Source organism: Cheilinus undulatus, linkage group 2 (assembly GCF_018320785.1).
Source record: "Cheilinus undulatus linkage group 2, ASM1832078v1, whole genome shotgun sequence".
Taxonomy (NCBI): domain Eukaryota; kingdom Metazoa; phylum Chordata; class Actinopteri; order Labriformes; family Labridae; genus Cheilinus; species Cheilinus undulatus.
The window spans coordinates 8848527-8875515 of NC_054866.1; the positions used below are offsets into that span (position 1 = coordinate 8848527).

Consider the following 26989-nt stretch of genomic DNA (forward strand, 5'->3'; position numbering starts at 1 on the left):
TCAAAATTTGAGTTTACTACTTTTATTTGCAGCAAAGATGTTACGTTCCACAGACATTCAGTTAATTTTTCTAGAGTAGTTACCAAAAAAATCCTACTTTCCTCATTTATTCGTTTTTCTTGATAAAAATAAAATATATTTCTAAAATGGGGGGAAAAAGGTGATTCTAAGTTACAACTAGGATCAGGACAACATATAAAACACCTTTGAGATCAACTTTGTTGCAGTAATGAAGTTAAACGTTTAATTTCCCATGCCAGGTATTAAAGAAAACGTTAATTGATGTATTAAGTGGATAATTTCTCAAAATTTTGCTAATCCCACTTCATCAAATGTATTCTTTTTGTCTATCTCAAAACCTTCAGTGAGCTTGTAGGCCTGTCTGCTTTAGTAAGCCACTTTAGAAACAGTGTCTTTATTAAATCAGTGTAAAAATATACGTCGTCATATTCATCCACACCTGATTTTACAGCAGGTGGCCAGTGCGAGGAAGTTTAACAACACAATAAATAGCCAGTTCGGACCTTTTCCTGGTTTTCAACGTCTATAAACAGGCAGAAGTTCATTTTAACAGGAGAAACAGGAGGAAACAATGAGAGGATTTACCGGAGACAGTGATGGGAGTGTGTCTGTGCAGAGTGCGTCACACTGAGCAGATAGGAGAGAGACTGGGCACTTGTTGATCAGTGAGGACAATAATCTCCTAAAATACATACATACAGCATTCAGCATCACCCTGTAAGATACATTTACTACCCTGTTATCATACAATCACCAGTAAGATGGTTAATAAAATAAAAATAATAACAGCCTATAATAAACTTGTGCAAAATGAGCAACCCTCTCAAACGATGAGACCCTTCGTGCTCTGATAGATCCTCATAGAGATCCGCCTGTTTCAGCTGAACAGTTCAGTAATTAAACTACATGCCAACCTACCTTCAGTGGAGGAAAACTGTCCTGCACAACAGAGTCCAGAAGATGTCAGACACGGAGGGCTTCAGCCTACACGTCAAACTCAAGCCACGCCCTCTGGTCACACGGCAGTGAAGAGGGATTTTCCGGCTGTTTGTCGTGTTTTCTTTCTGAAGAATATCGACCCACAATTTAAAAACCATCAATAATTAACACTGGACAGATGTTACGGATGTGACGTCAGCCTGCGATGCAAAAACTACAAATGAGTGAAGATGGACTACAAAAGCGCATCGCTCAAACGAAACGTGGGAAAATAAACCTCGAAGATAAATATGAGCTATTAAGGTATAAAAGGCTCTCTCCTCCAGTCTCAGTTACAAAGCTTCTTTAGCTGCTTGTGTGATGTCATCAGAGTGCGACTAAACAGCAGAACATTTTTATTTGCATTTTTTACCCCAGTGATTAATTAGAATAAAAATTTTAAAATCACTAATATTTAAAGTCAAATATATTTCTATTTCATTTATAAATAATTAATTAATCAAATGATGAAAATATAAATTCTATACGTTATTTAAAATATTTAAATTAAAAATTAATAAAACATTATGCATTTAGTAAGTTACAATCAAATATAAGTATTATTATTGTTATCATAAAATTTTTCAAAGAGGGATTCATGGATTATTTTCATTTTTTACAGTTTTTGTGTGGTAAATATTCTCATTTTATTCTCTTCATATCAATGTTGTCTTTTATTTTCTTTTTATAAGCTCTTCATAGTGTAAAATTGGCCAAAAGTATCTAATATGTATGAGGCAACTTCAACAAATAAACTTTACAGTAACAGAAATTTCCATTTTGGTAATTTATTGGAAGAAAAAAAAAGATCACATTTTTGGTAAAATACTTTTATTGGAACTGACAGAACAGAAATCACACATGGAAATGTCAGTTATGAAACATCACCCCAATAGTCTTTAGGTACCTTTCTGGGTACCATAAATAGTTCAGAGAAAGATCCCAAGCAACTTATTTTTAAATATTCTTCAAATAATGACAAAAGATTAAGGTTTTGCAGCCAGTGAGCACATCTAAAATGTAAACTACCATGTCTGACACAGATGTAGGGATGTGTCATACAATTCTGGTTATGATTATCACTTTCTCTGGTAAAGCCTCATTTTTATTTTAGTTTCATACAGTAGGAGAACATTTTTTTCTCAGGCCCCTCCAGCTCTGTTGTCCATGCAGCAGGTAAGTCAGCAGATGTCCTAAATGTTGTTGTGGTTAAGAACATTTACTCATTCCAGTTTGTACAGAGCAGTAAACTCATTTTAGACATGCATCAGCAGAGAGATGACCTAGTTATAAGTTCAACAGGAAACATTTTTCTGACCTCACCTGCAGCTTTACAGTAAATTCTGAGGTTTTGCACAATAATCCCACATGCTTCCTTAAACTCAGAACAGGTTCCTCTAAAAACAGGCACTTTGAAAAAATTATTTCACATGTTAACTTCTTTTATAATATTTAGTTTTAATTTCTTAATGTAAATGAAAAAAATACATAGATGAAGCACATTAAACTCACATAGAAGACAAACAAGCTGAAGTGCTGTCCTTTTATATCCCTCTTATAACAAATTATCCACAGTAAAGTAAATAGAGCTAATATCTCATTAATGAGCTCATGTGTTGTTCCACTGTATTAAATACTCAGGCTAGGTTGATAATCAGCCTTTGTTTTACGTTGGTTCCTGTGCAAGTCTCAGGTTGTAAAACTGAAGTCTGATTTCCCAGGAAGGAGTGCAAACAGAACAAAACAATTCAGATTCAGACAACTTTATTTATCGCAGAGGCCAATAGCAAAACCATGAAGGACCAGCAGCAGCTCCCTTTAAAGTAAGTTCATGTTTATGGTTCACAGCACTTACTGGTGCAAACACAATCCCATTAAAGAATAAGTCAGCAGTAAAACCCTCAAAGACCCAAAACATCTTTCTGCACTTTACAGCCCAACAGTGCATTTCCAGCATCCACGCACTCTTCCACACATGATACTGAAAAAAAGAAAAAATCAGGAGACTTAGTGTGGTCAAACAGCTGATTTTAGCTCAAACAGCACTCTTTCTTTCAGTCATTACCATTCTGTGCCCGAAGCCATGACACCGCCTTCATGGCCAGAAGCTCCCACTCGTCCTTAGAGTCCATCTTGAAACCATGAAGCCAGATCAGAGACAGAATGGTGGCCCATACTTCCTGGCTCACCTAAATCATTAAAACAAGGGGAAAAAACAGGCATTGGAGGATTAACAGAGCTCAACAGAGACAACTCATTTTTTTTCATCTGCTTTGACTTTGAGGTAAATATCTCATTCTAATCCTTAAAGGACATTTCAGAAAATCTTTACATCTATATTTTGTATCCTGGAACCAAACCAGCGAGCTACCTGAACACAGATGACAAGTAAGCATTTAAAAAACAGGTATAAGACATGATTTTCCTCTAAGGTTGAAGGAACTACACATCCCACAATCCATTGCAATTCTATTAATTCATTGTAAATGACAGCTCTATGTTGTAATACACTGTAGTTTGAGTATATGTTGTGTTTCATAACATAGTAGCTGTGCTGTCAACAGCTGACACTGTGAACATTTTCATGATACCAACAGGCTCCACCAATCAAAGACATCGCTGTAACACTATAGGATTATGGGTAGTGTTGTTTTTTTTACCCAAGATTGTAAATAAACCAAGAATTTTATAACGTAATGTTATTATATGAACTTCTTCCTTCTATATGAGCATGTACAGAGGCTGTTAAAGGTCTACACACTTCTGTTAAATACAACACTTTTGCTAGAGAGCCTGGCTGCAGACATCAGACATCCATAAAGATGGACATTTGGACATTTATAAACACTAGCGCATTGTCTACTATGTTTTTTTAACCTGTCTTTTCAGTCCCACACCTTTATCAGTCTAACACATTGAAAATCATCTTCATCGACCAGTGACCTGGTTTTAATGTCTATATGATTCCATGCTGTTGATATTTTTAGGAAGATCTCATCTTGGGGGTTCTTAAGGGCAGATTTTCATAAATAGGATGATCAACTACAATCATAAACTAGAATTATAAATCTCCATTTTTTGCTTTAATGTAGTGTTTTCCTTTGTAGACAGACAAATAGAAAGAAAAGCTCTCAATTGCTCTTTTTTCCTCACTTTTTACATCACAAAAATGTGCATTTTAAAAGGTGTGTAGAGACTGTACCATTGTTTTACACTCTGGAGTAGTTAGAACATCATGACTTATAATCAAATGTGCCAAGGAGAAAATAAAAGTCATTGTTACTTGCAGATCTAAACTCATTAGATCTATTTTTGGTAGCGTAGCGGTACTGAAGGGCTTCAGAGATTTTATTCCAGCTTTCTTATTGTTTTCCATGTAAACATGTACAGTTTATGAAACTAAGTTTCATTTCCTTTATACTTTTTGTCTACTTTAAGTTTTGTTGATTTACTGTTGCCGTTTTGCTACCATGTCAGGAAACACTTCACAGCTACCTGCTTGTATTAATAGAAATGATTTCTTTTCAGTGTTACTCACCGATGCAGGCTTTTGCTTCTCCACCTCTTCACTGGTTTTGCCCACTGCAGCAGCAAGATCTGGAGCCAGGTCCCAGCAGCCGGATGCCTTCTGGAGGGAGACCAGCTGGAGCAGAGGGTCCCTCTGTCTAAGCCCAGTGGACTCACACATGTCTTCTTGGAGAATCAACATAAAAGATAAAATAGTTACTGTGGGTATTAATATTCATTCAAAGCACTCATTGTGTGGCTAATGCACAGTAATAAACCAATCATTATCTGACTTCTGAAGACTGATCACTCAAGTCGTAATGTTAACAGCATAATCTGATTTGTTTTATTAGAAAAAGGCCACTATTGTAGAATGAAAAATCAGATAAACACGCCCAATTTTTTAACCAATAATCTGTTTTCATGTACACTTTCATCTGACATCTCTACATCAGTCAAGTACACAAACACAAACAGAAAAACCAGGACGATCTAGAATTGATTTTCTGGTACTTGAGGGGATTGTGGACAGGCCAGGGGCACAGATTTTTGTTAGACAAGCCTGAAAAAGTGATTTTTGCATAATATGTCCCCTTAAAGATAAACTTTTTACTTTTACTTAAGCCAATTTTAACTAGACTGACTGTTCTGTTACCTGAATACAATAGTGGTGTACTTGTCCCACCTCTGCTCTGTGCCCAGGTGAGCTAACATCATTGATATGTTTGTATTTTCTAACCAGCACCCCATATTCAGCGATATTTCCTCAGAAAACTCAATTAAGCTCCATCTTTTCCCCCAATTACTCTTCTTCATTGTGATTTGCTACTCGGGGTTTAACTGCTGGCTGCAACACTACCCCGCGGTTGGTGGTGGTCTTGCAGTGTTTAGTCAGTAAGCTTCAAGAGAACTGATGAATACAGACGAAATAACGCAGAGTACGAAAAGACAGGTCTGTTCATGGCTGTATGCATTTTAAACATGGAGCATAAATGAGCCTTTACTCATTTTAAATGTTTCACCTTAAAGTTACACTGACCCTGAAGGTCAACTGGAAAAATATGTTACTGTACGCAGAACACAAAAAAACATTTTAAAGAACAGAAGAAATTTCGATAAAGGCAAAACTGTTGTTGTGAGATGAGACTGTACTGTTTTTAATGAGGTGCAGTATTTTATTTTTACCACTGTGAGGCGCATGTCTGTTGGCCAGGGGCCATGCATTGTTTCTTTTTTTTTCTTTTTTTTTTTTTCTTGAGTTGGGAGTTCATCCCTCCATGATTCGAAGTAAGCATGAGGTCGAGCCGTTCCCTCAATAAACATGCCAGAAAAGGCTAAAGAGTATAACTGCCTCCGTCAAGTTATTCCCTGAGTTCAACACTGGTGAAGCTGCAAAGCTCAACAGGTTCTGGGCCCAGAGAGCAACTCGGAGAAGAGCGCCGGTAGAAAGTCGCGACGGCTAACTGAGCATCATGGAGTCACGAGGAGCAAGAGGGCTGCCTCGACTCATGTTCGACGGAGATTAAACCAAGTATGAACTATGGGAGACTAAAGTGCTCGGACACCTGCATTTTTTTAGGGTTAAAGAATACGGTTCTGAGAGAACCCAACGGCCAAGATGAGGTAGCGGCAGATGATAAGAAGAATGCTGATGTGTATGCCGAGTTGATTCAACTTTTAAATGATAAGAGCCTCTCCCTAATTATGAGAGATGCACCAGACAATGCAAGAAAAGCACTGAAAATACTGAGGGAATACTACGCCGGTAAGGGGAAACCCCGCATTATCAACCTGTACACCATGCTGACATCACTTTAGAAGACGAGCAGCAAGACGGTAACGGACTATATCAGCAGGGTAGAGACTGCCATTACGGCACTGCGGAACGCAGGTGAGACATTGGGAGATGGACTGCTGATTGCTATGGTCTTAAAGGGGCTGCCTGAAAGTTTTAAGCCATTTGCAATACATGTGGCACATAATGAGGACAATATAACATTTGCAGAATTGAAAACAAAGCTGCGTAGTTTTGAAAACACAGAGAAGCTAACCACAGCAGAGTCCAGTGACAATGTGATGACGACTGTGGTGAGAGCCGGGCGGAGGCCCGCCAAGAAGATGTGGACATTGTATGCTTCAAGTGTGGCATGAAGGGTCACCGAGCGAAAGCATGTCGACAGAAGACATGGTGCAGTCACTGTAAGAGTGACACCCACAACGATGCCACTTGTAGACGTAAAGATAAACAAGATGGCGTGAAAAAAGGTCGCAGATGAGAGCGGCAGCAGATCTGGAGTAACAGCAGTGGATTATGCCTTCAGGATCAAGGACGCAGACATCAGGGTTCAGCAGCAACCAGCGTTCAGCATCAAGGAGAAGGGCTTAATGGTTGACACTGGGACTACTTCCCACATCATTACCGATATAGCCAAGTTCGAGAGTTTTGACGACATATTCAAGCCAGAGATGCACTGTGTGGACGGCACCCAGTGCAGAGGTGTCGCTCAACGTAAGGGGAATGCAGAGGTGTTCCTGGTGGACAGTACGGGACAACGACACAGAGCAACGCTGAGAGATGCATTGTTTATACTGTCTTACCCCCAAGACATCTTTTCAGTGAGGTCAGCCACTGCTTTTGGAGCAACAGTCACATTTAAACAAGAACAGGACATGTTGACACATAAAGACGGTACCAGGTTTAACATTCATGTGTATGGTAAATTGTATTATTTGCACACTGAGATTGAGGATAGTGATAAGTGTAACACTTGTCACGACATGCAGACGTGGCATGAAATATTAGGCCACTGCAACTATGAGGATGTGCAAAGATTACAAAATGTGGTTAATGGCATGCAGATTAAGGAGAAGGCTATTAAGCCTGATCAACAGTGTGAGGTATGTATTCAGGGAAAGTTTGTTCAAACTCGAAGTAGAGACCCTGATACAAGAGCAGAAGCTCCCTTACAGATGGTGCACACAGACCTAGCAGGTCCCATAGCCAACGAGTCTATTGATGGATACAAATATGTGCCGTCATTCACTGATGATTATTCAAATGCAGTGTTTGTATACTTTCTTAAGACAAAGAGTGATACGGTGCAGGCAACTGAAAAGTTCCTAGCAGAAACTGCCCCTTATGGAAAGGTAAAGAGCATCAGGTTGGACAATGGCACAGGATTTATGTGCAAGGACTTCCAGACCGTGTTAAGGAAGAATGGTATCAAGCATGAGACAACAGCCCCATATTCACCTCACCAAAATGGTACCGCTGAGAGGGGCTGGCGTACACTTTTTGAAATGGGCAGATGTATGCTAATTGAAAGTCAGCTGCCCAAATATCTCTGGAACTATGCTGTTCAAACAGCAGCCATAGTACGCAACAGATGCTTTAATAAGCGAACAGGGAAGACCCCTTACCAGATGTTGACAGATAAAAGGCCAAACTTGTCCAAAATGCAGAAATTTGGATCTATATGTTACACATACAAACAGAACAAGGGAACGCTTGATTCCAGTTGTGACCAGGGATTTTTTTGTCGGTTATGACAAAAACAGCCCTGCTTATTTGGTTTATCACCCTGACACTGAGAAGATTCAGAAACACAGACTTGTTAAATTTGTGAACAAGGTAAATGTGGAAAAGCAAACACAGAGAGTCAAGACAGAACATAACGATGATGAAGACAGAGTGAGACATCCTATGACTGGGAGGGGGATTTTGTAACTGGGGACAGTGATAGTGATGGGATACATATTACCATTGATTACTGTTACAGAGCCATGTGTGGTGTTCTACATACATTTAAGGAAGCTATGGAGTCAGCTAACTCAAAACAGTGGGTTAAAGCAATGGACAAAGAAATCCAGTCATTAAAAGAAAACAACACATTTACTCTGACTACTCTGCCAAAGGGCAAGAAAACAGTGGGGGGTAAATGGGTTTATTCTGTTAAGAGTGACACTGAAGGTAAAGACAAGTACAAAGCAATCTGGGTGGATGATTTGGTAATTGCTGCCAGCAATGAAAGAATAATGATCGGTGTGAAAGAGATGCTTTCAGAAAAGTTTAAGATGAAAGATTTAGGGAGGCTTCAGCATTTTCTTGGTATCGTTTTCACTGTCTGATGGATGTGTGAAGATGTCACAGGAAACATATGTAAACAAGATATTGGAAAGGTTTAACATGCAAAACTGCAAACCCAGGGAGACTCCTTGTGACCAAAAACTGGTACACAGAAGATGTTGCCAAGATGTACACGTCCAGACATAAGTTTTGTGGTAAGCAAGCTATCACAATATTTTTGTGAACCAACAAAGAAACAGTGGGTAACTGTGAAGCGCGTTTTAAGGTACCTCAAAGGCACTGCAGACAGGGAGTTGTGTTTCAGAAGAAACGACAGTAAGGGTTTGGGCCTAGTAGCCTGTAGTGATGCAGACTGGGCGTCTGATACCACTGACAGGCGCAGCACCAATGGTTACTGTGTAAGCCTAAGTGAGAACAGTTCTTTAGTTTCATGGAAAACTAAGAAACAACCTGCAGTAGCGCTCTCAACATGTGAGGCAGAATACATGGCTCTGGCCTCTACTCTACAAGAATGCATATACTTAGAGCAGCTATTGGAAGGTATTGATGAGTACAAATGCACACAGACAGTAGTGTATGAGGATAACCAGGGAATGATTGCCCTAGCCAAAAACCCTGTAAGCAGACAGAGGTGCAAACACGTGGATATCAAATATCATTTTATAAGGTCCATTGTAAACAAGGGGAAAGTGACTCTGGTATATTGCACCAGTGAAGAAATGGTTGCAGACGTTATGACCACACCTGTCACTAAATCAAAACTGAAAAAGTTTGCAGGTATTATGTTTGGTGTTTAAAAGAGTGGATGAGGTCCACATCTATATTGTGAGTAATTTTTGTTTGGATTTACACAATCTGAGTACAAGTGGGGGTGTTAAGAGACATTCTTTTATTTAATGTACTCAGTTGTTGTGAGATGAGACTGTACTGTTTTTAATGAGGTGCAGTATTTTATTTTCACCACTGTGAGGCGCATGTCTGTGGGCCAGGGACCATGCATTGTTTTTTTTTTCTTGAGTTGAGAGTTCATCCCTCCATGACCAGAAGTAAGCATGAGGTCGAGCCATTCCCTCAATAAACAAGCAGTATAACTGCCTTCATCAAGTTATTCCCTGAGTTCAACACTGGTGAAGCTGCAAAGCTCAACAAAAAACAATTAATGAAACATAAAAAAATGTCTTTCACAAAATTTTTGGCATTTTACAAAATGAGGGTTGTGAAAATTACAGTTTGTTTTTTGCTGTTTTGCTTTTGTGTTTCATAAAATGGCTTTGCACTTGACTTTGAGGGCCAGTGTACTGAGGGGCCCCATATTGCCTAAATGTACTGAAGTTAGAATATTTTAGCTGGTCATTATTAAAGGTTTCAGTTTAACCATTATAACTGTAATCCATTTCTAACATGGTTTTCTTTTGTGTTTCTGAAAATTAATGAGATGCAAATATTAACTAATGGACAAAAGTGAAGTGAAAACATTAAAAAACAGAACAGTAAAACAGATAACTTCCATAAATTTTAAAACCTACCTGAATCAAAAGAGAGACATTGTTCAGTGTAGGCCACTCCAGATTTCTCTGTCAAAAACATGATGATAAATGAATGTTAAAAAAAACAGATCTGCCCAGTCTGTTCATGGCCATGTCTGACCCATGTATTTGAAACACAAGAACACTCAATGATTAAAAACAATGATAAATGAATTACATTCCCTAATTGTCATTTAAACTTAATTAGAGCACTTTCAGACTGTGATGCTAACTCACCACTTTTCTTTGTTGTGGAGACTTGACTACGCTCTACACTCCGTTTTTTTCTAGATTTTGTCGAAAACATGCCTTTCAAGAAGAAACTTCTGCCACCTTTAGGAGCTGCTGAGAGATTGAAATAAACAGCCTGTTATACATGAACCTAATAACTGTAGACAAAAAGATAGGATTAATATAAAACCCCACATATCCCCCCAGAAGGGGGCTCTCATTCAAAACAACAAAAGATGAGGAGCTCCAACCACCTCCACTGCTTAATCTCCTCTTGAATTAAGAACTGTTCAGTCCAAATCTACACTCCATGAGATGAATTTCCTCAGCAAAGACAAAAACATGTGGGGTCTGAGGTAGACCTCATGATGTGCATTTTACATCAGGAGGCATTCTGGGGTAAAGGTAAAGCACTTCAAAGTTTTTCACATAGCGTGCATTTGGGCAAACATTGTGTTTGGCCCATTTTTACCTAAAACTCATTAAATTACCCAGAGCAACTGCACATATCGAGCGGTTCATGTAAAAGCGCTATTTGTACTCGAGGCACTGTACATTTTGATGCATTTCGTAACTTTTTATCCCTTGATCCCTATAGCTGCAAACTGAGGGGCAGAAAAATTGCCTCTTGAATAGAGCGATACATTTGCACACACCAGGCCAGGACAGCTTTAATGTTAGCAGAACGGTGAGGAGGAAATATCCTCTCTTCATTCTGTGCTGTTTTGTGTGGGGAGGGGACACATCACTACAGGGGATGCACAAAGCATCTTCTCTTCCAAGACGAGCTTTCGGTGTGGCTCTCTGCTCTGGTTTTAAAAAGAAAAGTGGTCCATGTGTTCCTACAGCAACATCCGAGCTAACCGCTAACGCACTAGCAGGCCCTGGAAACCCATACCAAAGCAGACCGGGAGAAGAGCAAAAACATCTTTTCTGTCATGGAAAGCTTTCAGTGTTGCTCTCTGTGCATGTTTTTAATAAAGAGACGTAGTCCAGTTCAGACAAAAGAGCTGCTGCAGCTAAGTCCAAGCTAAGCCTTGTACACAGCCAGTCACAACAACTAACCCTTTCCCCCTAAACTATTACTCATGCTGAAGCAGGTCGGCAGAAGAGTGAAAACATCTTCCCCAACATGAAAAGCTTTTAGGGTTGTATTTATTCTTTATGTCCTACAGAAATGTGGTCCAGTTCTAGGAAAAATGACACAATACTAAAGCTATATCTGAGTATTTAGAGCAGTGGAGGCAGCCATTAGAAGGCTGTCAGTACAACTAAACCCCGCCCATAGCACAACTCTGTATGCATGGCTCTAGTTACCACAAGACAGCCATTACCAATGGCATTCGGTACAACCAAACCCAACTCTGTATGGCAGGGCTCTGTAGGAAGCATCACTCACTCAGTTACTTAGACACAGACAGAGCCATCTGCAGGGCTGACCTTAGTAGTCAGCCATAAAGCAATATAGGTGTCTTTGCTGATGCCTGATCAAAAGAAAATAAAAAGTGGAGGCATATTAATTTACTTTATGACTCAGCAAACCCTGCCTTCACGTGTTTATGCTAATACAAACCATGTGTCATACTGGTTAATACTTTGAGACTCATATTATAGTTGTATGAGGATTGTGTTGGGCTCCAGAGGATTTCCAGGTTTCAAACTGGGCGGCAGCATACTGAAGTGTGGGAAAGCATCAACTGCATAAAAACTGTTCAAGAAACAGGAGAGGTTCATATTTAACATAAGACATCTCCCTTTCTCACACCAGTGGGAGGAATGCTCGACTTTTTCTATCTTCCTCTGTTTGATCAGCTGCAGATACACACAGGAGACTTACACGACATCCGTGTTTAATGGGAGAGTTAGAGGACATATTTCTCTAGTTTATCAGTCATGGACAGCTGCTACAGATCTAAAACATGTTAAAATGTGTTTATACATATAGAGGGGTGGGGAAACCATTATGCGCATGTTGTCCCATGGAAACTCTGGTTCACAGCCTGTATACATTCAGGAAATGTCACCTGCAGAGCAAAATGTGCAAAACCTTGCTATTTTTCTACGAATTCTTGAAATAAAAATTTGCAGTGCATTTTTATTGCTGCAGCCATGCAGCACTCTTATGCTTTCCCTCAGAAATTTCTGTAAATTTGAGTGGATTACAGACGTTGCTCATCATGTGCGAACGCACCACACCAAGCACAGATGTCAGGGTGATTAGAAACAAAACATCTAAAAATCATGTCATAATATACATCTCTTTAACCTCTCTCAGTCAAGATAATTAAAGAACTGTTTGATACTGTCAGTATAGATTGTTTTGAAATGCAGAGTAATGCAACTTTAAACATATAATAAAATATCTGATTAATCACAACTAATCATTAAAATTCATTGATAAATTCTAATTAAAAATGCAATTATTTTACAGCCCTTCTTTCATTTATAACAACAGAGTCACACTTTGTCCTGTTGTGTTGTTCTTAATACTCACCTGCACTGAAAGAATTATATGCTATTTGGAGAGACTGAGTTACTGCAAAGAGCATCTCTGTTTTAAAAAAAGAAACACATGAGAACAAGATAAAACAGGCATACTGTCAAAGAAGAAATTTGACAGAACTACACTCTTAGCATTTCAGGTTGTACTTATGAGGAGAACTACCAGCCCTTAAACCTAGTCCTGGCATACCACATTTCAGTCTAGGCCCTGTGTGATTAAAAAAAGATAGAGGCATGTTTCAAGTGGTTCTAAAATCATATAATACTTTTTTTCCCCAGATTTTTTCATACTTGGAAAACCAGTGCTACGGCAACGTGCTAGCCCAGAACAGGCCATGTATACTGTGAAATGAATAAAAAGGACATGTTCAAAATTACCTAGAATCATGAAATATTTCATTCTAGTATTATCTACATATAAAATGGTGTTATCAGGAAGAATGAAGGTTATTTAAATCAGACACACACATATACAGTGCCGTGAAAAAGTATTTGCCCCCTGTCTGACTCATGATTTTGTTGCATATTTATCACACTTAAATGTTTCGGATGATCAAACCTATTTTTGTATCTCACAAAGACAACCCAAGAAAATACAACAGCAGTTCCTGAACAACAATTTTATTTACTAAGGGAAAAAATCCAAACCTAACTGGCCCTATGTGAAAAAGTAATTGCCCCCTCTTGTTAAATCATGAGTTAACTGTGATTAACCACAGTTCTTGGAAAGCTGAGCTGAATTTCACTGTCCACACCCAGGCCTGATTACTGCCAGATTTGTCGAATCAAGAAATCACTTAAATAGAAGCTGTCAGACAAAGTGAAGTAGGCTAAAAGATCTAAAAAAAAAAACGCATCATGCCACGATCCAAAGAAATTCAAAAACAAATGAGAAACAAAGTGATTGAAATCTATCAGTCTGGAAAAGGTTACAAAGCCATTTTCCAAGGCTTTGGACTCCAGTGAACCACGGTCGAGTCATTATTCACAAATGGAGAAAACTAGGAGCAGTGCTGAACCTTCCCAGGAGTGGTTGGCAACCAAAATGACTCCAAGAGTGCAACTACAATTTATCCAGGAGGCCCCAAAAGAAACCAGAACCATATCCAAAGACCTGCAGGCCTCACTGGCTTCAGTGAGGGTCAGAGTTCATGACTCAACCATAAGAAAGACACTGGCCAAAAATGGCATCATGGGAGAGTTCCGAGAACAAAACCACTGCTGACAAAAAAGAACACAAAGGCTCGTCTCACATTTACCAAGAAACATCTTGATGATCCCCAAGACTTTTGGAGAAATATTCTGTGGACTGACGAGACAAAAGTTGAAGTTTTTGGAAGGTGTGCGGCCTGTTACATCTGGAGTAAAAATAACAGCATTTGATAAAAAGAACATCATGCCAACAGCTAAACATGGTGGTGGCAGTGTGATGGTCTCGGGCTGCTCTGCTGCATCAGGACCTGGACCACTTGCTGTGATTGATGGAACAATGAATTCTGCTGTCTACCAGAAAATCCTGAAGGCCAACGTCCAGCCATCAGTTCATGACCTCAAGCTCAAGCGCTCTTGGGCTATGCAGCAGAACAACCCAAAATATACCAGTGAGTCCACCAAAAAAAAAATTAAGGTTTTGGAGGGAGTAGCCAAGTCAAAGTCCATCTTCATCTTCAATCCAATTGAGATGCTGTGGTGTGACCTTAAACAGGCAGTTCATGCTGGAAAACCCTCCAATATGGCTGAGTTAAAACAATTCTGAGAAGAAGAGGGGACCAAAATTCCTCCACAGTGATGCAAAAGACTCATCACTAGTTAACACAAACACTTGATTTCAGTTATTGCCGCCAAAGGTGGCACAACCAGTTATTAGGTTCATGGGGAAATTAATTTTTCACACAGGGCCAGGTAGGTTTGGATCTTTTCCCCTCAATAAATAAAATCATCATTTAGAAACTGCATTTTGTATTTACTTGGGCTGTCTTCGTGAGATATTAAAAAGTGGTTTGTTCAGACAGATAGATAGAGTTGGGGGGGGGGCTTGGAGGACCAGCTTCTATACATGGGGCGCAACTTAGTTAGAAGATTTTGAGGGCACTTGAAATACTCACTGGCTGTTGGCACATTTCTCTGAACCAGAGGTCCTTGTATTGCCTCACCGTCACCTTTGTTGACAGCGACAAAGGCAGTGAAGGCACTGCTCACTCCTGACTGTACGCTCAGCTCCACCACCTTCTTCTTCACACTTTCATCCTGCTGGTCTTTGGACTCTCGGTTTTCCATCTCCAGGGAGCGAATCAGAGCCCGAGCAGCCAGTCTGTGGACTGTTAGTCTGAAGGCAAGAGAGAGATAACATTACATTTGTATACACATTTGAAATATTGCACATTAAATACACATTATTCTATTTCTATTCACATTTCCTCTTTTACAAACTTCTCAGAGCTGGGCCATTTTACCCAGGGTTTATTGTTTTAGAAAATTCTGAATGGCAAGTTGTTTAAAGGTTTTACATTTTACCACTTTGAAGGGATATTTTGGGATTTTTGAAGTTAGGTCATATGAGGTGCTTGGCTTTAGTGGCATTTGCCTCCAGTGATTTCTGTGAAAGTCAATTGTGTGGTTATTACGAGCTCTGAGAGATCAACGGAATAATGGCTATAGATGGGAACGTTTTATCTGCGTAGTTTAACCAGTTTTAGGTCGTTTCCACCGAGCGGTCCGGCTCAGTTTAGTTCAGTACGGCACGCTTTTGTTTGGCGTTTTCGTAGAGAAAGGGTCCCAAAAAAACGACCCATACCATCCCACTTTTCGGCACCCTTCCGTAGGGGTGCCAGTCTTACCCAATCGTACCAAAAAGGTGGAGCTACACACACAACAATAGGGGCTGTACTGACGTCACGTCAGCACGCGACCCAGCTGCTCGCCTCCGGGCTTCAAACACGGAAGTCTGTGCTGAGGAGTGGGCGAAAACGGGAGAAAAATGGACCAATATCTGGCTAAATGGGAAATATTTGGACTCGACGGAGATCTAAACTGTTTCCTAGTCTGTGGATATTGGTATCTGGCCACAAATCAAGTTTCCTGACGTTTATCTGGATGATTTTAAGTACACAAAGCAGATGATCCACCTGATCTACCTGATCTGATCTACCTGATCCATCCGGGATGGATGAGAAACTAAATTAATGCAGAAGTTTTGTGAATACAAAATCTTTGAACAGTTCATTCTCATCTGTAACTAGTTATTAAACTACTTCTTATGTTGGGTAACCTGTGAAAACATCGCTGTGTGGTTGTTGAACGGGCTCGTAAAACTTCAGGCTGCAGACTATTTAAAACGAGATCAGCGCACCCCAGATTCCTGACTTAACCTAGCTTGATTTTAACACCAGCTGGACTTTTACTTTATTTTTAATGCGGCGAATTCTCACAGTACAGCTCTAAACTTTCATATTTTGTCGTATAAACTGTTCTAGACTAGATATATCCACATATTAATATAGCGTTACGACTCAAACCGTCTCTGTACACGTATTCCATCAGCTGAGGATCTTTACTGACAGCGGTTAACATCATTAAGATGTAGTTATTTTTTTAAAAAGCACTTTCAGCTGAAATAAAGCTGTTTACTGCTTATTCCCAACTGATTTCTGTCACTCATCCTTTCTATAACTCTGCAGCTGAGCAGCTGACTCGCGCTGTTTGTGACTTCACATACATGCTTTTACAGCCCACTGAGCCAAAAATGTCTATTAGACGTCTCGTCTGAGTTTAGACCGAAATTCGCCCGTCTATAATCGGTCTATATTTTAGCCTAAATCTACACGATAAAATTTAATCCATTAATTATTAAATATTAAATCAAAAAACAACTCTAAGTTGTATAAATGATGGCCAAATGTTGGATTAAAACATTTTTAACAGTCATTGATCAATGTACAGCATAGTTTAGATTTAGACTCGATTTAGACGTCTAAATCAAGACCTCATATCAACGTCTCTTTTTAAACCAAATCTAGACGATTGAATTAAATACATTAAATAATGAATATTGACCAAAAAAATAACTGTAAGTTACACAACTGATGTCCAAATATTGTGCTTAAATAATTTGAATTTCCACTGATCAATATACAGTAAAGTTTAGATTTAGCCTTGATTTAGACGTTTAATCAACGTCTAGATTTAGACCAGGTTTAAATTTTTAAGTTATTTTTATTTTTAGGCATAAGATTATGCCAACGATGTTTAGAAATAATTAGATATCACTATTAACCTATAGCTAAATAAAGGCAGTTGGCAATAAAGTTTATTGGGCAGTAATGCAAATAATTCCTTTGAAATAAAAAAAATATATATTTGTAAAGAGTGAAATAAAATGGCAGTTGGCACTGATGGTGATTGGGGACAGTAGCCTAAATCTAAATAAACATGGACGAGATATGTACTGTCAGCGGATCCCTCCCTTTATAACTCTATGATCCCTCCCCACTAGGAGGCAGCAACACGCTGAAAGCTCGGGTTGTCAAAGGCGAGCAGAGTTGTTCGGAGCTCTCTGAGAAATTGTTTCTATTTTCAAAGCGTCGACTAGAACTCGACAAAGACATCGAGAAGGGCTGCTTATAGGTGAGCGCTCAAGGATACGTTGTTGAAATGTTATTTTGTCCTGCAATGTCTGTTCATTTAATTATCAATCTGTTTGCAGCAAACCGATTGCAAGCTAGCAGGCAAGCTATAGCTCGAAGAAAAGTGCATCTGACACAAACATTAAGGTTATATGTGTTGCATGAATGTGGGTGCGGGGAGAGTGGGGGTTAGCTTCTTTTCATTTCTTTTATCTTTCTTTTTAATGTAAAGCACTTAGTGTTACGTGAAATGTATGAAAGGTGCTGTACAAATGAATAAAGTTTAAGTTTAATGTCGATGCATGGTGTACCTAGGCTACATGAACGGTCATTTTCAACGCCGAAATAACATTCTTTGTTTAGTGGTGGCCAATTACTTAAGGGCCATTCCACCGAATGGGTGCCTTTTCCGTCCCCAGGAAATTATATGTATAAAAATGCATGAAAATTAATTGTAAAATACATTTTCTTATACAGTGTCCTGCACAATAATCTAATTGCAAATTTAACATATATGATGGGAAGGATTAGTAAAAATGACCCTGAACACTGAAAAACTGCAATTTTCACCTGTCCCAACTCTATAACATTATAACATAACATAACATAACATAACTCTATAACATAACCTTAAAGTCTCAAATGTGTGGTGCCCAATGTCCACTGAGTCAAGTCCTTTGAAACCATGTACCTTTTCTTATTGGATAATATCTCTGTGACATCACAAATAACAATAGGCAACCACACTTGCAATTTTTCTTCATTTATTCTATTGCTCTGTTTGCAGAAGCTGTTCGGAAAACATTCAAAGAGGCTACGGATGACATGATCAGCTCAGCAATGGCCGTTCATTTTAAACAGGACCCAGCTCGATGTGGTGGAGGGGGCTATATGAGGCCCAGGACACCATTGGTGTAATATTTTTTTTTTTTTTTTTTTTTTTTTTTTTGCGTTTTGGTTTAGGTTGATGCATCCCAGGAAGGAAGAGTTTCTGGATTTTTCTTTTTTAAATTGTAATGTTTTACATACAAAAAACTAGGTTTTTATTTTATTTTTGAAATTTTGTGTCTTAGACTTTCTGTTAGTTTTTTTTTTTTTTTTTTTGTTTACCACAATGTTAAAAGAATAACCAAAAGTTTATTTTATTTTGGTAATATTGTATATTTGAGTTTGTGCTTTTATTTCATTGCAATGTATGTTTATAAATGTGTTAAGAAATTAAAAATATGTATATTGTTTGCACATTCATATGTTTGTGATGGTTGAATAATGTTTGAAAAATGCATTGATTTAGATAACAGTAGGATAGTTTGGTTAATGTTAACATCAAGAGATATATCATACCCAGTGGTAAAATGAGATCACAGGTTAAATTTGATTCTAATGGCTGGATTTATTAGAATATCCTTATAATACGTTTAATAGACGTCTTTAAGATGTCTAGATTCTGTAATGGGGTTTAAATTTGGTATAAAAGTAAAAGTCTGGCAAACGTCTAAATTTAGACATGTATAAATAGACGTTCATTAGCAGTTATTTAAACATCTAAGATTAGACGAGGTGTATACATTTGGTATAAAAATAAACGTCTGGCAAACGTCTAACTTTAGACGTCTATAAATAGACGTATATTAGCGGTTATTTCAACGTCTAGGATTAGACGAGGCGCATAGAAGTAGTCCTCTTTTAGACGTCTATTAGACGGCTAGTTTAAACTTAGACGGCTAAAAAACTTTCATTTTTAGACCAGTGGTAGACCGATTTTAGACCAGACGTCTAAGGACCATTAGACGTCTATTAGACATCTTTTAGACCAAAAAATGCTCGGTGGGAGCCCCGCCCACCCAAGTGAGAGCACGGGTGTCTGTGGAAACGCAAATTATTTTGGGGTTTAGCATACCAAACCATACCAAACCGAACTGAATCAAACCAGACCCCCTGATGGAAACACAGCTTTTTACATAGAAATGGGTCGAGAAAATATGTTGGCTCACCTGGACGCTGTGTCGAAAATGTACAATGCACTTCATTTCTCCCAGAAAAACCCCTCTGTGTCAAACACTAGTTTACAATACAGCTTTCAACATTTTGTCTCCTTCTGCCTCTGCGCACCGATATCCTCTGATCAGCTGTGTGGGTCTGCGGGCTTCTACAGGAATACCTCTACCCACTCTTGCTAGTTTGAACTTCTGCAGATCACTGACCATGTCTGCATGCCTAAATGCATTGGTTGCTGCCATGTGATTGGCTGATTAGATATTAGTGCTAATGAACGATTGCAGCAGGTTTTGTGAAGGATGCAGTTTTCAAGGTGGCAAAGAAGCTGTGCCTCAAAGATGATTCTTTATTGTCTGCTGTCTTTGACGTAGGCAAAACACTAAATAAAGGGTCTGATGTAAAGATTGAGGCTAATTTTATGTTAGAGGTTGTGAAATGATGGGATATTAGTCAGTGAAAACCAAACTGCAGCCTGGCATTTCTTCTGTAAACTCAGAGTCTGCAGATTTATCAAATCCTTTTTAGGGATTTTGGGAATGATCCGGATCACCATCTGGATCCAAGAATTTTTTTAAGGATTCTTCACTACTGGAAGATAGTTCTAATGGCGGAGGTCTGCGCTCTCCAAGTGCTTTTCTAGTCTAAATATGAATTCAGACAGCTTTTAATTATGTTATTATTCAGATTTCTACTAACCAGATGAACTAGTCAAGTTATATTTAGAGCACAGACTTCTGTCACTGAACATTTATACAAAACCTTTGGTGAAGTCACTTCATTGGCAGCAGAGTCAGAGAAAAGCAGAAAGAGACGTGGCTGAGACTTAAACTCTCAGGGAAACATCTAAGACTAACTTGGACTCAGGTTACAGATAAACTGCATTGTTAAATTGTGGTTACAGTGGGATTTGACTTGCAAATTAGCATAATATTAAACAAAATAATCTATTTTACCCAGAATCCTCTGCAGGTCTCAGGCTGAAGTTAAACTGGTTCTGTGAGGGCTGACCAGCCAGCGTGTACTTCACTGTCACAGAGCCCTCTGCTGCCTCTGGAATCTGAACAGATCACACTTTTATAAACCTCATTAGACAAAGACATAAGTCATTTCACAATCACAAGATGGGCTCCTACCTGTCCACTGAGCTGGGCGTAAACCAGCGACCTCTGACCCTGAAAAAGTGCTGTGATTGGTGGAGAGAGGACAGAGACAGACATGTCCTTCGGCAGATCCCAGGAGACTGAGACGTCGATCACGGCCGGCTGCAGAGCATATCGCAGTGACTGCATCACCTGGTTATGAAAAAAAAGAAAACTTTGGTTCAGATATATCTTCTGTTGTATTGTTTCCCTTGACAGCTTCATTCTTTAATGTTTATCTTACTTTGGGTTGCATCCTGTCGGTGCCTGTGATGAACTGAGCATGACCTCCTCCTTCCTTGGCCAGCCCATTGATGAGAGCAGAGCTGGCTCCTTCCCCAATCCCAAAAGAGAAACATCTACAATGCAGTAGTTTAGTTTTTAGAACAGATATCAGGAGATGAAGGTAAATATTCGAAAACTGTGATTGTAAAGTGTCTGTGGTTTCACCTGTGCAGATGTGAATTTTTCTTCACCAGATCGATGACTTCTTTGGTGTTTCCCACTTCTCCATCGGTGAAGACAAAGAGCTAGTCAAGAGAAAGCACATGTCACTGAATGTTTCTTTGTTTTGTTTTGATTTCTTTTCTTTTCTTTTCCTTTGTTTTGGGTTCTGCTGATTTGTTTCTGCTGATTTGTTGCTGATTTGTGTATTACCAATTCAAACAGATTAAGTCATTGTCCCCATAACGTATTAGTCCACGCAGATAATTGTTAAACGTCTTCAAACGTTGTTAGCTTGAAGCTAGCTCGCTCCCGGCCACCATACAAAACCATCAGTGTCAGACATCGAGTCTGTTAAAAGAATACTTACCTCTTTGGAAACAACTCTGTTTTGGCCGACGTAAACAGGATGTGGTTCTGTCACTGATTATGGTCCCCTGGAAACATTTCCATTTTCTGAGTTTGCAGGGGTTTTCTGAGTTTTCATGTGTTTAATGAGTTTGTGGGTGTTTTCTTAGTTTGTGGGTGTTTTCACAGTTTTTATGTGTTTTCTGAGTTTACAGGTGTATTCTGAGGTTGCATGTGTTTTCTTGAGTTTTCATGAGTTTTCTGAGTTTTCTGAGTTTGCATGTGTTTACTGAGTTTGTGGGTGTTTAATGAGTTTGCATGTGTTTTCAGAGATTACACATGTTTTCTGAGTTTTCATGTGTTTTCTGAGTTTGCATGTGTTTTCAGAGATTACACATGTTTTCTGAGTTTTCATGTGTTTTCTGAGATTGCATGTGTTTTCTGAGTTTATATGTGTTTTCTCAGTTTGCATGTGTTTTCTGAGTTTGCGGGTGTTTTCAGAGATTTTATGTGTTTTCTGAGTTTACAGGTGTTTTCTGAGTTTGCATGTGTTTTTCTGAGTTTTCTGAGCTTGCATGTGTTTTCTCAGTTTGCATGTGTTTTCTGAGCTTCCATGAGTTTTCCGAGTTTTCATGAATTTTCTGAGTTTGCGGGTGTTTTCTGAGTTTGCATGTTTTTACTGAGTTGCACATGTTTTTTGAATTTTCATGTGTTTTCTGAGTTTGCTTGTGTTATCTGAGTTTTCATGAGTTTTCTGGGTTTTCATGTGTTTTCTCAGGTTGCATGTGTTTTCAGAGTTTGCATGTGTTTTCTGAGTTTGCGGGTGTTTAATGAGTTTGCATGTGTTTTCTGAGTTTGCATGTGTTTACTGAGTTTTCATGTGTTTTCTGAATTTGCACATGTTTTCTGAGTTTTCATGTGTTTTCTGAGTTTGCATGTGTTTACTGAGTTTGTGGGTGTTAAACGAGTTTGCATGTGTTTTCAGAGATTACACATGTTTTCTGAGATTTCATGTGTTTTCTCAGGTTGCATGTGGTTTCTGAGTTTGCATGTGGTTTCTGAGTTTCTATGTGTTTTCTGAGTTTGCATGTGTTTTCTCAGTTTGCATGTGTTTTCTGAGTTTGCATGTGTTTTCAGAGATTACACGTTTTATGAGTTCGCATGTGGTTTCTGAGTCTGCATGTGTGAGTTTGCGGTTGTTTAATGAGTTTGCATGCGTTTTTCTGAGTTTGCACATGTTTTCTGAGTTTTCATGTGTTTTCTGAATTTGCACATGTTTTCTGAGTTCTCATGTGTTTTCTGAATTTGCACATGTTTTCTGAGTTTTCATGAGTTTTCTGAGTTTACAGGTGTTTTCTGAGTTTGCATGTGTTTTCTGAGTTTATATGTGTTTACTGAGTTTGTGGGTGTTTAATGAGTTTGCATGTGTTTTCAGAGATTACACATGTTTTCTGAGTTTTCATGTGTTTTCTAAATTTTGCATGTGTTTTCAGAGATTACACATGTTTTCTGAGTTTTCATGTGTTTTCTCAGGTTGCATGTGTTTTCTGAGTTTGCATGTGGTTTCTGAGTATGTATGTGTTTTCTGAGTTCGCATGTGGTTTCTGAGTTTGTATGTGTTTTCTGAGTTTGCATGTGGTTTCTGAGTTTGTATGTGTTTTCTGAGTTTGCATGTGTTTTCAGAGTTTGCTTGTGTTTTTTGAGTTCGCATGTGGTTTCTGGGTTTGCATGTGTTTTCTGAGTTTGCGGTTGTTTAATGAGTTTGCATGCATTTTCAGAGTTTGCACATGTTTTCTGAGTTTTCATGTGTTTTCTCAGGTTGCATGTGTTTTCTGAGTTTGCATGTGGTTTCTGAGTATGTATGCGTTTTCTGAGTTCGCATGTGGTTTCTGAGTTTGTATGTGTTTTCTGAGTTTGCATGTGTTTTCTGAGTTTGTATGTGTTTTCAGAGTTTGCATGTGTTTTCAGAGATTACACGTTTTCTGAGTTCGCATGTGGTCTCTGGGTTTGCATGTGTTTTCTGAGTTTGCGGTTGTTTAATGAGTTTGCATGCGTTTTTCTGAGTTTGCACATGTTTTCTGAGTTTTCATGTGTTTTCTGAATTTGCACGTTTTCTGAGTTCTCATGTGTTTTCTGAATTTGCACGTTTTCTGAGTTTTCATGAGTTTTCTGAGTTTTCATGAGTTTTCTGAGTTTGCATGTGTTTTTCTGAGTTTTCTGAGTTTGCAGGTGTTTTCTCAGTTTTCATGAGTTTTCTGAGTTTGCATGTGTTTTCTCAGTTTGCATGTGTTTTCTGAGTCCATGAGTTTTCCGAGTTTTCATGAACTTTCTGAGTTTGCAGGTGTTTTCTGAGTTTGCGGGTGTTTAATGAGTTTGCATTTGTTTACTGAGTAGCACATGTTTTTTGAATTTTCATGTGTTTTCTGAGTTTGCTTGTGTTATCTGAGTTTTCATGAGTTTTCTGGGTTTTCATGTGTTTTCTCAGGTTGCATGTGTTTTCAGAGTTTGCATGTGTTTTCTGAGTTTGCGGGTGTTTAATGAGTTTGCATGTGTTTTCTGAGTTTGCATGTGTTTACTGAGTTTTCATGTGTTTTCTGAATTTGCACATGTTTTCTGAGTTTTCATGTGTTTTCTGAGTTTGCATGTGTTTACTGAGTTTGTGGGTGTTAAACGAGTTTGCATGTGTTTTCAGAGATTACACATGTTTTCTGAGATTTCATGTGTTTTCTCAGGTTGCATGTGGTTTCTGAGTTTGCATGTGGTTTCTGAGTTTCTATGTGTTTTCTGAGTTTGCATGTGTTTTCTCAGTTTGCATGTGTTTTCTGAGTTTGCATGTGTTTTCAGAGATTACACGTTTTATGAGTTCGCATGTGGTTTCTGAGTCTGCATGTGTGAGTTTGCGGTTGTTTAATGAGTTTGCATGCGTTTTTCTGAGTTTGCACATGTTTTCTGAGTTTTCATGTGTTTTCTGAATTTGCACATGTTTTCTGAGTTCTCATGTGTTTTCTGAATTTGCACATGTTTTCTGAGTTTTCATGAGTTTTCTGAGTTTACAGGTGTTTTCTGAGTTTGCATGTGTTTTCTGAGTTTATATGTGTTTTCTCAGTGTGCATGTGTTTTCTCAGGTTGCATGTGTTTTCAGAGTTTGCATGTGTTTTCTGAGTTTGCGGGTGTTTAATGAGTTTGCATGTGTTTTTCTGAGTTTGCACATGTTTTCTGAGTTCTCATGTGTTTTCTGAATTTGCACATGTTTTCTGAGTTTTCATGAGTTTTCTGAGTTTACAGGTGTTTTCTGAGTTTGCATGTGTTTTCTGAGTTTATATGTGTTTACTGAGTTTGTGGGTGTTTAATGAGTTTGCATGTGTTTTCAGAGATTACACATGTTTTCTGAGTTTTCATGTGTTTTCTAAATTTTGCATGTGTTTTCAGAGATTACACATGTTTTCTGAGTTTTCATGTGTTTTCTCAGGTTGCATGTGTTTTCTGAGTTTGCATGTGGTTTCTGAGTATGTATGTGTTTTCTGAGTTCGCATGTGGTTTCTGAGTTTGTATGTGTTTTCTGAGTTTGCATGTGGTTTCTGAGTTTGTATGTGTTTTCTGAGTTTGCATGTGTTTTCAGAGTTTGCTTGTGTTTTTTGAGTTCGCATGTGGTTTCTGGGTTTGCATGTGTTTTCTGAGTTTGCGGTTGTTTAATGAGTTTGCATGCGTTTTTCTGAGTTTGCACATGTTTTCTGAGTTTTCATGTGTTTTCTCAGGTTGCATGTGTTTTCTGAGTTTGCATGTGGTTTCTGAGTATGTATGCGTTTTCTGAGTTCGCATGTGGTTTCTGAGTTTGTATGTGTTTTCTGAGTTTGCATGTGTTTTCTGAGTTTGTATGTGTTTTCAGAGTTTGCATGTGGTTTCTGAGTTTGCATGTGGTTTCTGAGTTTGCATGTGTTTTCTGAGTTTGCATGTGTTTTCAGAGATTACACGTTTTCTGAGTTCGCATGTGGTTTCTGGGTTTGCATGTGTTTTCTGAGTTTGCGGTTGTTTAATGAGTTTGCATGCGTTTTTCTGAGTTTGCACATGTTTTCTGAGTTTTCATGTGTTTTCTGAATTTGCACGTTTTCTGAGTTCTCATGTGTTTTCTGAATTTGCACGTTTTCTGAGTTTTCATGAGTTTTCTGAGTTTTCATGAGTTTTCTGAGTTTGCATGTGTTTTTCTGAGTTTTCTGAGTTTGCAGGTGTTTTCTCAGTTTTCATGAGTTTTCTGAGTTTGCATGTGTTTTCTCAGTTTGCATGTGTTTTCTGAGTCCATGAGTTTTCCGAGTTTTCATGAACTTTCTGAGTTTGCAGGTGTTTTCTGAGTTTGCGGGTGTTTAATGAGTTTGCATTTGTTTACTGAGTAGCACATGTTTTCTGAGTTTTCATGTGTTTTCTGAGTTTGCTTGTGTTATCTGAGTTTTCATGAGTTTTCTGGGTTTTCATGTGTTTTCTCAGGTTGCATGTGTTTTCTGAGTTCGCATGTGGTTTCTGAGTTTACAGGTGTTTTCTGAGTTCGCATGTGGTGTCTGAGTTTGCATGTGTTTTCTCAGTTTGCGGGTGTTTAATGAGTTTGCATTTGTTTACTGAGTTGCACATGTTTTTGAGTTTTCATGTGTTTTCTGAGTTTGCTTGTGTTTTCTCAGTTTTCATGAGTTTTCTGGGTTTTGATGTGTTTTCTCAGGTTGCATGTCTTTTCTGAGTTCGCATGTGGTTTCTGAGTTTGCATGTGTTTTCTGAGTTCGCATGTGGTTTCTGAGTTTGCATGTGTTTTCTTAGTTTGCATGTGTTTTCTGAGTTTGCATGAGTTTTCCAAGTTTTCATGAATTTTCTGAGTTTGTGGGTGTTCTCTGAGTTTGCGGGTGTTTAATGAGTTTGCATGTGTTTACTGAGTTGCACATGTTTTTTGAATTTTCATGTGTTTTCTGAGTTTGCTTGTGTTTTTTGAGTTTTCATGAGTTTTATGGGTTTTCATGTGTTTTCTCAGGTTGCATGTGTTTTCTGAGTTTGCATGTGGTTTCTGAGTTTGTATGTGTTTTCTGAGTTCGCATGTGGTTTCTCAGTTTGCATGTGTTTTCTCAGGTTGCATGTGTTTTCAGAGTTTGCATGTGTTTTCTGAGTTTGTATGTGTTCACTGAGTTTTCATGTGTTTTCTGAATTTGCACATGTTTTCTGAGTTTTCATGTGTTTTCTGAATTTGCACGTTTTCTGAGTTTTCATGAGTTTTCTGAGTTAACAGGTGTTTTCTGAGATTGCATGTGTTTTCTGAGTTTGTGGGTGTTTAAAGAGTTTGCATGTGTTTTCAGAGATTACACATGTTTTCAGAGTTTTTATGTGTTTTCTCAGGTTGCATGTGTTTTCTGAGTTCGCATGTGGTTTCTGAATTTGTATGTGTTTTCTGAGTTTGCAGGTGTTTTCTGAGTTTGTATGTGTTTTCTGAGTTTGCATGTGTTTTCTCAGTTTGCATGTGTTTTCTGAGTTTCCATGAGTTTTCCGAGATTTCATTAATTTTCTGAGTTTGCGGGTGTTCTCTGAGTTTGTGGGTGTTTAATGAGTTTGCATGTG

At 38.5% G+C, this 26989-nt stretch overlaps 2 protein-coding genes across 8 annotated transcripts in view; both read right to left on the minus strand.

The window, feature by feature from the left end:
- Nucleotides 1-1014, minus strand: part of LOC121522159 (von Willebrand factor A domain-containing protein 5A-like) — a 34368-nt gene extending 33354 nt beyond the window's left edge. The window contains exon 1 of the mRNA XM_041806288.1: nt 940-1014. The gene's annotated coding sequence lies outside the window, so the exon portion shown is untranslated. The remainder of the gene's footprint in view (nt 1-939) is intronic.
- Nucleotides 1015-1841: 827 nt separating this feature from the next.
- Nucleotides 1842-26989, minus strand: part of LOC121520744 (von Willebrand factor A domain-containing protein 5A-like) — a 38536-nt gene continuing 13388 nt past the window's right edge. For 3 of the 7 annotated variants that reach the window (XM_041804367.1, XM_041804359.1, XM_041804354.1), the window contains 11 exons: nt 21062-21141; nt 20856-20970; nt 20606-20764; nt 20426-20529; nt 14958-15178; nt 12845-12901; nt 10357-10464; nt 10120-10167; nt 4538-4692; nt 3065-3188; nt 1842-2980 (listed from right to left, as the gene is read on the minus strand). In XM_041804367.1, the coding sequence (XP_041660301.1) occupies nt 2901-2980; nt 3065-3188; nt 4538-4692; nt 10120-10167; nt 10357-10464; nt 12845-12901; nt 14958-15178; nt 20426-20529; nt 20606-20764; nt 20856-20970; nt 21062-21141 (1251 nt within the window). In that variant the 3' untranslated portion in view covers nt 1842-2900. The remainder of the gene's footprint in view (nt 2981-3064; nt 3189-4537; nt 4693-10119; nt 10168-10356; nt 10465-12844; nt 12902-14957; nt 15179-20425; nt 20530-20605; nt 20765-20855; nt 20971-21061; nt 21142-26989) is intronic. The other 4 variants (XM_041804384.1, XM_041804376.1, XM_041804400.1 and 1 more) reach the window with 4 other exon arrangements.